This window comes from Leptonotus elevatus, chromosome 17, assembly GCF_054856555.1.
Source record: "Leptonotus elevatus isolate MCC_2025b chromosome 17, RoL_Lele_1.0, whole genome shotgun sequence".
In the NCBI taxonomy this organism is placed as follows: Eukaryota; Metazoa; Chordata; class Actinopteri; order Syngnathiformes; family Syngnathidae; genus Leptonotus; species Leptonotus elevatus.
In genome coordinates, this window is record NC_141255.1 from 6,751,312 (window position 1) to 6,762,073 (window position 10,762).

Genomic DNA, 10,762 nt, shown 5'->3' on the forward strand with positions numbered 1-10,762 from the left:
TTTTTTTCCACTTTTGTTAGCAAGAGTATGAAAACCTAGGGAAAAAATATTGTACATTAAGACCAGATATACAATTTGTGATTAATCACGAGTTAACTATTGAAGTCAAAATGTAATCGCCTGACGACTTGATTTTTAATAATCTTTTTTCAAAGAGAAAAAAGAAAAAAAATCTTAAAAAATTAGGGCGTCAGGCGATTCCAATTAATCGCATGACTTCAATAGTTAACTCGTGATTAATCACAAATTTTATATCTGGTCTAAATGTACAATAATTTTTTTCCTTGGTTTTCATACTCTTGTTAACAAAAGTGGAAAAAATGTTAAACTAATAGAAATTGTTCAAATGAATTTTTTATGTCAATGGCAGTGAATGAGTTAATTGAGTTAGGGCACATACAGTTTCATGAACAATACTGGCACACTAACCCTACCTGGCATGACATCATACATCTGATGATCTGATTTCTCCTCAAAAGGTCCGAGGTCGATTCACCTTTAACAGCAAGGTGATCTACGCCTGTAATGCCGGCTACAGACTGGTGGGTCGTCCAGAGCGAGTCTGCCAAGCCAACCGCCAGTGGTCCGACAACGACCCGCCCACTTGCGTGCTTTTAACCTGTGACCCGCCTCCGAAAATTGCACGCGGACACTCCAAGGGCTCGGACTTCCAGGTGGGTCGGAAAGTGGAGTACTTCTGCGACGAGGGCTACGAGCTCGTAGGTGATGCCGTCTGGACCTGTCTCAAGTACGGCCGGTGGGACAAGTCGAGGCGTCCGCGATGCTCGCCCGTGCAGTGTCCGGAGCCGCAGCTGGAGGAGAACCATCTTGTTTTGAAAGGCCTGGACTTTGAAACGGGAACTGTGGAATTATCCTGTGAGGACGGCTACATCCTCGAGGGGCCGCAGATCCTCCGCTGTTTGCCCTCCCAGGAGTGGAATGGCACATTTCCTGTGTGCAAGCAGGTGCTTTGCGGGCCTCTTCCTGATGTATCATTCGGTGGGCCTTCCTCACCTTCTCCGCCTTTTCCGTTCAACTCCGTGGTGGCCTACAAATGCATGGACGGCTTCACGTTGAGAAAAGAAGACTCTGTGTCCTGCCTATCCAGTGGGAAGTGGAGTAATCCACACCCAGAGTGTATTCCCGTTGAATGTCCTCAACCTGTGGAGATTTCCAATGGCATTGTTGATGTTCAAGGTCTGATGTACCTCAGCAAGGCGCTGTACAGTTGTAAGACTGGATATCAATTAGTGGGGAACGCGACTGTCCTATGCGGAGAGAAGGGACTTTGGATTGGAGGCGTGCCTTCTTGCCGCCCAATCGAATGCTCACCTCCCAAACAGATTGCCAACGGAAAAGTGTCCTTCACCAAACTTCAGTATGGTCACAGTGTTACTTACTCTTGCCGCCGCGGTTACCGCCTTCAAGGCCCGGAGACTCTCAAGTGCCTAGCAAGTGGGGAATGGAGTGCCGAAGCGTCTGTTTGCGTGCAGATATCCTGCACCCCTCCCCAGCCCATTGAAAACGGTTTCGTGGAAGGTCAGGATCACGGCTTCGGTGTCACCATATTCTACAGCTGTTTCCCTGGCTTCCAGTTAATTGGTCAGGACCACCTCACATGCGAGGAGTTTGGCTGGTCGAGCGCCGTCCCCGTCTGCGTGCCCTCCGACTGTGGCCTGCCTCCTCACATCGACTTCGGGGACTACGTTAGGGCCGCGGAGTTGGGGGGAGGCTCCCCGAAAGATCTGAGCTTCCTTCACGGGACAGCGATCGAGTACCGATGTCACAAAGGCTACGACCTCACGAGCCCTACGTGGTTGACGTGTCAGGAAGACGGAAGCTGGAACGGAACGGCACCCTCCTGTGTCCCGGCCGAGTGTGTGACGCCCCCGAACCCTGAGCATGGCCATGTGAACGTAACAGACACGTCTCAAGGCAGTATGGTCACGTATACCTGCGAGGAAGGATATGAGCTGGAGGGCGAGCCAGTGAGGCAGTGCTTATCGGGGCAACTGTGGACCAATGAGGCCCCAGTGTGTCGTCCAGTTTCCTGTGGGGACCCAGGGCCTGTTGCTAACGGCACAGCTCACGGAGGTGCTGCCTTCGTGCACCCTGAAGTCCTACACTATAAGTGTAATCCCGGGTTCGTCCTCAAGGGTGGTGGTAGTGTTACTTGTCAGGCTGATGGAAAATGGAATGGACAGAAACCTCATTGTGAGTTGGTGTCATGTGGTCCTCCCAAACTCCCCACTGATATCACTTTCAAAGGCAAAGACTTTGTCTATAATGAGGAGATTGAACTCAGTTGTAAGCCTGGTTTTATCATTAAAGGCAAGTCAGTCAGTGTTTGTCAGGCTGATGGCACCTGGAGTCACGAGTCTCTTACCTGCGTACCTGCCCACTGCGAGAAGCCCACTCCAATACCTCATGGGCGAATATTGGGGTCAGAGTTCGGCATCAACAGCGAGGTGAATTATGAATGTGACGAGGGATACGCTATCAATGGCGATCCGACACGTCATTGTCAGTCTGACGGACTCTGGGACAAACCAGCGCCACGCTGTGATATTATCAGCTGCGATCCGCCCGAGGACATAAGCCACGGCTTTTTGAATGGCTCCAGTTTCAACCACGACGACGTCGTGGAGTACGTCTGCTTTGAAGGTTACGTGGTAGTGGGCGACCCCGTCTTGCGCTGCTCAGCTCAAGGATTCTGGATAGGCACCGTGCCCCAGTGTCGACCCTGCGTCTGCGCCCTCCCACTTTTGAAATTCGGGGCCGTCCTGGGGCGCGACCGCGCCTGCGGCGACCAAGTTCACTTCCAGTGCGACGACGGATACAGGCTGCTCGGTCCGGCTCACGCCGTGTGCGAGAAGGGAGGGGTGTGGAGCCCCGGCGTACCTGTGTGTGGCCGCGGGAGGTGCACTGTCGCCCCGCCTACAGTCCCAAATACTGTACTGCAGGGCGGCAGCGCCACCTTCCCAGACACCGTTATATACAGGTGCAGGCTCGGCTACCAGCCAAGGGGGTACCCACACCTCTCCTGTGGGAGAGACGGCAGATGGGGTGAGCCGAGGATCAGCTGTGAGCCTGCGAATTGCGGAAAACCTCCTGCTGTTGCCCATTCTCAAGTGGAAGGAGAGGTTTACACCTTCCCAAACCGCGTCACATACAGGTAAACTGTTGCCAAGGGATTAGTTGAAAGTGCATTTTATGAGGAGCCTGTACAGTGGCGGATACATTCCAGACCAAACATTTTTTAATATGTATTTTTACTCCTTGCACAAGGGAAATCAAGTGAAAATGTTCTTTACAATAATATGTTCTGTGTGCCCCCACTAGTCTAAACACAACATTCTGATTAGTATTGCTTTTGTGGAATATGAATGACAACAAGATCCACCCGTTTCAAGCCATCTCAGGGGGCGGCCATTTTGCCACTTGCTGTCGACTGAAAATGACATCACAGTTGTTCAGAGCTCAGGTAACAACTCGTGATTGGTCTGAGCAAATGTGGCAAAATGGCTGCCCCCTGAGATAGATAAAAACGGGTGGATTTAAATTATTCCACAAATATTCATCAGAATACCGTGTTTAGACTAATGGGGCACATGTAATATTGTGAAGAAACATTTTGGGTTGACTTCCACTCGTAAAACAAAAAATAATTAAAGATATAATTTTGTCTAATAACTCCTGTAGCTTAATGCTAACATGATTGAAAGGCTAAAGGAAATTAACAGTGATATTGCAAAAATTCACTCAACTGCTATTTGAACCCACATGGAGCAGCAATACATACAAACAAAACTCAGCAGTTTACAGTGATTATATTCAAGAGTTTTTACAGTAGAGTTATTCTGTAAGGATGCAGCTAATGCAAATGGTGAAAATCTGATGCCAAAAATGTTCATAATTTCCTGTAGATGCCACAAGATGGCGGCAAAACACCAGACAGGAGCTTCTTCCATCACATCAACCGTAGTTCCGAGGCACTAATGCTACTGGGTGGCACCGAAGCACTACTATTATGTTAGGCAGGGTTTTGGTTTCGCCCCCCCCAAACAAAAACATATTTAGACAAACCCGTGAGTAGCGTCTGGAATGTATCCTCAACGATGTATGGGGGTTCTCTGTGTTCATGTGTAAACTAACCATTTTTCACTTTCTTCTTCTAGATGTGAGGATGGTTATGAGCTGGCAACACCAACTGCGACTCTCTCTTGCCTCAGTGATGGCACTTGGTCCAAGCACAGCATCCGTTGCCGCCCCGTCCCTTGTGGTCTCCCTGCTAATCACTCCATCCCTCACCTGGTGGTCACCGGGAAAGAGGTCACTCCTGTCGGGAGCACGGTCACCTTCTCCTGCGCCGCCGGGTTCTACCTGCAAGGCTCAGCGCTAGCTGAATGTCAGGTATGAACCATGCAAATAAAAGCAGGAAGTCGCTCCAACGAGAGACCAAATCTCTTCTGTTTTTCTGCTGTGTCATAAGCTGGGTGGAAGCTGGGCTCCGAGCATCGCGTCAGTTTCGTGCGAGCCGGTGGTGTGTGATAAACTCCCTCCTTTTGTGAACGGTGTTCGTGAGGGGGACAGCTACAACTATGGAGACTTTGTCACGTACTCATGCCTGCCTGGCTTTGAAATCAAGGTTTGTGCTCACCACAAGATTCAATTTCAGATTAGTTGAGTTGTTCAACTTCTCAGATGTGATTAAAAATCAGTGGCCTAAACGCTATCGGAAGCACTGACCTACATTTACAACCTAAATTCAAATATTTGTTCCATCAAATTGTCGTCCAATCAGATTTCAGCCTCTGTGTTGCCATGGCAATCAAGTCCACCGAGGGGCCTTCAAAATGAGAAATGTTGCCCCATGTTACTTAAACTATATTTGCAATGGGACTGTTTCTTTGACCAAACAGATTTCACATTTGAGCTCGCTGGCCTACAATAGCGTCAGATTTTTCTGATTGGTCGGTTAGAATGAGTTAGATTCGACTAGCAAAACAAGTCTGTAGCGATCCGCACACATTGATACATTTAATAATCAGCACCGCTGGTGAGTATGATGTATTTTACTTAATTTTTTTGCATGTAATTAGATAAATATAAGGGGTTTTGTACTTTAAATGATTTTGTAGCTACATATAGATCAAATAAATAAAGTAATAATTGTTTAACTATTTTTTAAATTTAAATTACAATAATTTATATATATATATATATATATATATATATATATATATATATATATATAATAAAATTTATAAAAATAAATAATATAAAACTTTTTAAATAATCGATTTAGCTTTACTTCTAGACAACAAAATAAAGTTGGATGGTTTACATAATGTGAATTGAAAAACAATTGATTCTGGGGGGGAAAAAAAATATTCATTTATTATGCGGTCACATTTTTATTGTTTAATAGAACCCATGCTTCAGTTCCTTGGGATTAACATGCAAAGAAAAAAACAAATATTTCAAGCCTCGATATTGATTGCAAGTGACTCAGTTGTGTGCTGTTATACTGCATTGTTGCTTAGTATTGACGGTTTCTATAATTGCGTAAAATAGTTTTTTCCTGCATCCGTCATCCTCTGTAACATCTGAGCAGTTTCACTCTTAGTCCACCACACGGATGTAATAACCAAGAACCCATTTACAGAAAGTCACGTGATTTTCCTGCAACTCTCATTGTTCTGCTGAGCACACAGAGAGATCTGATAAGATACTTCCTTGATGGGAAAGTGAGGCCATTATGCAGTATTGATCCACCAAGGACGCACTGACTTTTTGCAACATGAACTGTATAAAAGGCAGGGCTGACGTTTTATTACCATGAAATGTATTTTTATGACATGACAAGTCCAATATGTGCAAGACATAAGTCTCAAATTTCAAACAAGCCCATTGTTACTGTGGAAGAAATCAAGCTATTCCCTCTGAGTGACATTATAAAATACTAGTTTACACTTCACAGGTACTAGTAGCATGCAATGTCAACTACTAGTGCACAGTTCTACCTCACTAGCAGCATGCAGTTGTACTAATGTGCTGAATTATACATACTAGTAAATTGACCTAAAGATGAATATCGAATAAATGCTCAAACAGCTTTTTGTATAGCTTTAATTTTATTTTCCACAGGGCGACTCCGTCCAGACCTGCCAGGCAGACAGAACTTGGAGTGGCACTCAACCGGCTTGTCTTGGTAAGTCTGTTCAGACAGGCGACAAAGTGGTGTCGCCCAACGCTTTGTTCATGCGGGCGTGCGTCGTCTCCCTAGCACAGTCCTGCGGGCCTCCCCCGACAGTCAAGAACGCAACGGTGCAGGCGACGGGAGAAACGCACCTGCACAATGCCAGCTACACGTGCGACGCCGGCCTGCAGCTGGTTGGCCCGGCGACGCTTGTCTGTCTGGCTAACGGCACATGGAGCCTGCCCGCGCCTTCCTGTGACGGTAACCACCGAAACCCGGGCCACATTTATACACTATTCACTTAAGTAACTCGAAGTGTTAAGTGATACGTGGGTTTCCCTAAAAAAAAAAATCACTTTTTTTTTTTAAACTGCGGCTAATATTACATCTTTCATTCCTGGTTTGCCAAATTGCCTTAAAAAAATCAGGATCTGCCGGCATTGGTACCACGGTGCAAATGCGAAAATACAGCAGGCAATGACGATGATCTGATTGTGTCTTTTCAGTGACGCAGGGCTGCCAAAGCCCCAAGCAGATGCTGCACGGAAAAGTTCAGGAACACAACCTAACTACTGGCCGCGCTGTGGAGTTCAACTGCGACAAAGGATACAGCCTGGTGGGAGATGCCCTGGTGATTTGTATGGGGGGCAACACCTGGAGCTCCACCTTCCCCACTTGCCAACGTGAGAAAACAGCCAGACAATGGAGAAATTGCAACTACCGACGTTAATCTCTCATTCGTTTCCCCACACGTAGCCAAAATCTGCCCGACTCCCCCGGGCTGGAAGGACGGCAGGACCGAGGCCCGCAAGTTTTACGTGGGTCAGTCGGTGCGGGTGAACTGCCCGAAAGGGCAGCAGGTGAGAGGGGCCAGCAGCATCACATGCAGGCCGGACCAGACCTGGAGCACCGTCAGCTCTGTGTGCGAAAGTACGTAATACGTTAATATTACATTTGTGGAATGTGAGTTATGAAGCAAAATCCATCTCAGGGGGCGGCCATTTTGCCACTTGCTGTTGACTGAAGATGACTTCACAGTTGCTCAGGGCTCAAATAGCTCACTCGTTTTCTGAAGCTAAGCTGTGATTGGTTGTTACCTGACACCTGAGAAACTGTGATGTCATTATGTGGCAAAATGGCCGCCTTCTGATATTGATTAAAAAATTGCTGGATTTTGATGCTTAACACAATATTAATCAAAATACCGTATTTAAACTAGTGGGGCTGCATAGAACATATTGTTCCACTAGAGGGAGTCTGGTACAAATCATATATTTACGTGGTAAAATTGTGTTTTGTATTCATTTTGATTGTGCTGTTAACTACCAGCTCGACCAATCAGGAAAGCACATTAACAAAGCAACTACAGTGAACCCCCGCATACTCGCGGTTTGGCCATCGCAATAAAAGTATTACTTAAGCAAAAAACTATATTGAAGTGAAATGAGGACTTTAATTTAGTGACTCCTATCGTTAAAAAAAAAGTTGTTGTTTTTTTTACTCATGAAGTGACAAGTCAAACAACTGAGCGAGGCTCATCTTTTTTTAAATGGTAGATTTTTGCTACACCTGCCCAAAGGAAATTTAAAAAGGGCTTCAACTATTTTTCATATGCTCTCCTATCTCTTTTTTTTGCGGATTTTCACCTATGCTTTGATCCCAACCAATTGAGTTTGCATCAAACACAGTCACTGTCTAATTATCCGCTTCCATGGCAACCATTGTCCCGCAACACTGTGATCTAGCTCAAGTGCGGGCAGCTTGCTTGTATTCTCCCTTGTGCATGCGGCGTATCATCGTTTGAATTTCCAATTAGGTTCCAAGCTAATTTACTCCCATTGGTGCTCAAAATGGCATCCGCAAAATAAATTGTAATAGTGTTTTTATTTTAAAAAGTGCATGTCTACAGATGGGTCTTCAGAAAACATGTCTCCGCTGTAGTGAGTAACCGGTGGGTCGTTGCATCTGGGCTGTTGAACAGGGGTCTCCTGTGGCCCCCCCCTCCACGTGGCCTACGGGGTGGTGCGGGGGGCGGTGTTCCAGTTCGGGGACGTGGCCGTGTACTCGTGTTTTGGCGGCTACGCCATGGAGGGCGTCGGAAGGAGCCGGTGTTTGGAGAACGGCAGCTGGACGCCGCCTCCCACGTGCAGAGGTAGAGAGCTCCACACCAGGAAGAAAAAAAAAAGGGGGGGGGGGTGCCCACTCCTGCCCGGTTTTATGGCGACGTCTGTCCCCCCCCCCCTTTTTTTTTTCTTCCTACATGATGCCTGTTTCTGTCCTCTATTAGTCTCTTTGACCTGCATGTACAGTGAACCCTCGTTTATCACGAGGGTATGATCCTGACCCACCTGCGATAGGTGAAAATCCAAAATAGAGAGATTATAAAAACCTTTTTTGCCGATTTCATTCTTTCCGCGCTTTTAATGCATTTTAACTTATCAAAAGGCTTTTTTAAAGTAATCCTTTCGCTGTCAAGGAAGGTGAGACAATGCAAAAGAGTGCTTCAGTCGGTTTATTTGTCACCAGTTGAAGTTGACAGTAAAACTGCAAACAAACAAAAAATGTTCAAACAAACCATGTAATTTTGTTGAACGTCTGTTAGCTTTATGCTAACACATAATGTGAAACCCCATTGACGGGGTAAAAACATTTGCATAGCTAGGGTAATTATAAAACATAAAAACTGCAACATGGAGCAGCAAATAAATTGCGATTTTACGTGATTGTGTTTTCAAGCTCCTCTTCCAATGTATTTTTTTTTTAACAAACACAAGTAACAAATTAATCTGCATTACAGTAAGCAACATCAAATGTACTATTGCGTGGTGCTTTACTGAAGGTGTGTGACAAAATCACAATATGGCGAGGGTTCACTGTACTGTATTGTTGGAGTAGGCTTAAGGTCGTCATCCTGACAGTTCAGTTTCAGTTAACATGACTTTGAAGTTTCTGTTTTGCAACAATGGCTCATTTACAAAAGGTTGTGAAACTAACAAATGGGGAAAAAAACTTTGGCAGCAGGTTTTTCAACTTCAAGTATAAAAACAGGTGGAGTTCAATAGTTCACACATGCATTCTTACCTGGGCTTGGTGTGTGTGTGTGTGTGTGTGTCCGTGTGCGCCAGCTGTGTGTTGGCTGCCCTGCCAGAATGGAGGTGTGTGTCAACGGCCCAACACCTGCGCATGCCCTGAGGGCTGGATGGGCCGGCTCTGCGAGGAGCGTGAGTAGACGGTTTAGAATAGTGAACGGCACTGACCACTACTTAACTTATCAGACCAAAACATGTTATTTGTGGGAATGCTGATTCCACCTTACTTACAGTATTCGCACAATTAAATGTTAAATATCAACTTTTTCCCCATTCATTTTCAATGGGTGATTTTTTTTGTTTGCATTTTTTAATTGGATATCATTAGATCCACTTTTCCATTTGAATGAATGGAGGGTACTGCATGCCTAGGTGGCGCTATTGAGTGATTTTGGGGTTTTTTTTGGGGGGGGGGCATTTTTTCCATTGGATATCATTAGTTCCACATTTCCATCTAAATGAATTGGAGGGTACTTTCAGATAACACTTTTCCATATAAATGTCAACTTGCTTCAAAAATTCACGCCTCCCGGTTTCAAGTGTTCTTTTTATTCATTTATCTTTCAACTACAATTAATACTTTGCAATTTGCACTCCAAAAGCATTCAGCTTTCAGCATTCGCACGCAATTTCTAGTACTTAGCGTAATACATCCATCCGGCCATTATCTGTACCGCTTATCCTCACTAGGGAATTAATTTATTGCTTGTTAAAATAGATGGAAAGGGATCTGAGAAAAAATACTGGCATCTTAAATGGCAACGCATTTCCCATCTTTTAACAGCCATCTGCATCCTGCCGTGCTTGAACGGAGGGCGCTGCGTGGCTCCCTACCAGTGCGACTGTCCCACCGGGTGGACGGGCACCCGCTGTCACAGTGGTGAGCGATCGTCAGCGGGAGGTCGGTGACGCCTGACGCTTTCGAGCCACGCGTTTTGACTTATTTTGTGTGCGTTGACAGCCGTGTGTTCATCACCTTGTCTGAATGGAGGCAGATGCATCAGGCCAAACAGGTGTCACTGTAGTCCAGGTTGGAGTGGACACAACTGCTCCAGGTAAAGCTTTTCGATTCACACAAATTTGGTTTGGATTCAACCAGGTATTGTGTTACTCCATTTATGGATCTAGCACAGTCAGATCCTCAAATATGTGCCTTTCTCATTGAAGGAAAAGGAGGTCAGGATACTATCACTTCTAACAGTTCCACCCGACCCCCCGTTTGGAAGGGACACCCTCACAAACCATCTCAAGCAACGCAAGAAACAATTTGTAAAATAAAGCTGTATTTTTTTCATATAAAGAAACAGTATTGACCATATGCTGCTATATACTTGTAAAAATGATGGATGTGTTTGCCCAGTGTATGTAAACTAACTTTTTTTTTTAATTAAAGCATAAATGGCTGTTAATTATATGCTTTTGACACACTTGGTGGGTGTTATGCATTCATGATGACAAAAAAGTATGACAG

The 10,762-nt window shown here is 45.4% G+C and overlaps 1 protein-coding gene across 2 annotated transcripts in view; it reads left to right on the plus strand.

The window, feature by feature from the left end:
* Positions 1-10,721, plus strand: part of svep1 (sushi, von Willebrand factor type A, EGF and pentraxin domain containing 1) — a 48,215-nt gene extending 37,494 nt beyond the window's left edge. The window contains exons 39-50 of one of the 2 annotated variants that reach the window (XM_086058418.1): positions 480-3,175; positions 4,179-4,413; positions 4,493-4,648; positions 6,151-6,214; positions 6,290-6,463; positions 6,709-6,885; positions 6,959-7,132; positions 8,184-8,354; positions 9,328-9,423; positions 10,076-10,171; positions 10,253-10,346; positions 10,459-10,721. In XM_086058418.1, coding sequence (XP_085914544.1) covers positions 480-3,175; positions 4,179-4,413; positions 4,493-4,648; positions 6,151-6,214; positions 6,290-6,463; positions 6,709-6,885; positions 6,959-7,132; positions 8,184-8,354; positions 9,328-9,423; positions 10,076-10,171; positions 10,253-10,346; positions 10,459-10,489 — 4,164 coding nt within the window. In that variant the 3' untranslated portion in view covers positions 10,490-10,721. The remainder of the gene's footprint in view (positions 1-479; positions 3,176-4,178; positions 4,414-4,492; positions 4,649-6,150; positions 6,215-6,289; positions 6,464-6,708; positions 6,886-6,958; positions 7,133-8,183; positions 8,355-9,327; positions 9,424-10,075; positions 10,172-10,252; positions 10,347-10,458) is intronic. The other variant, XM_086058419.1, reaches the window with a different exon arrangement.
* The last annotated feature ends 41 nt before the right edge of the window (positions 10,722-10,762 follow it).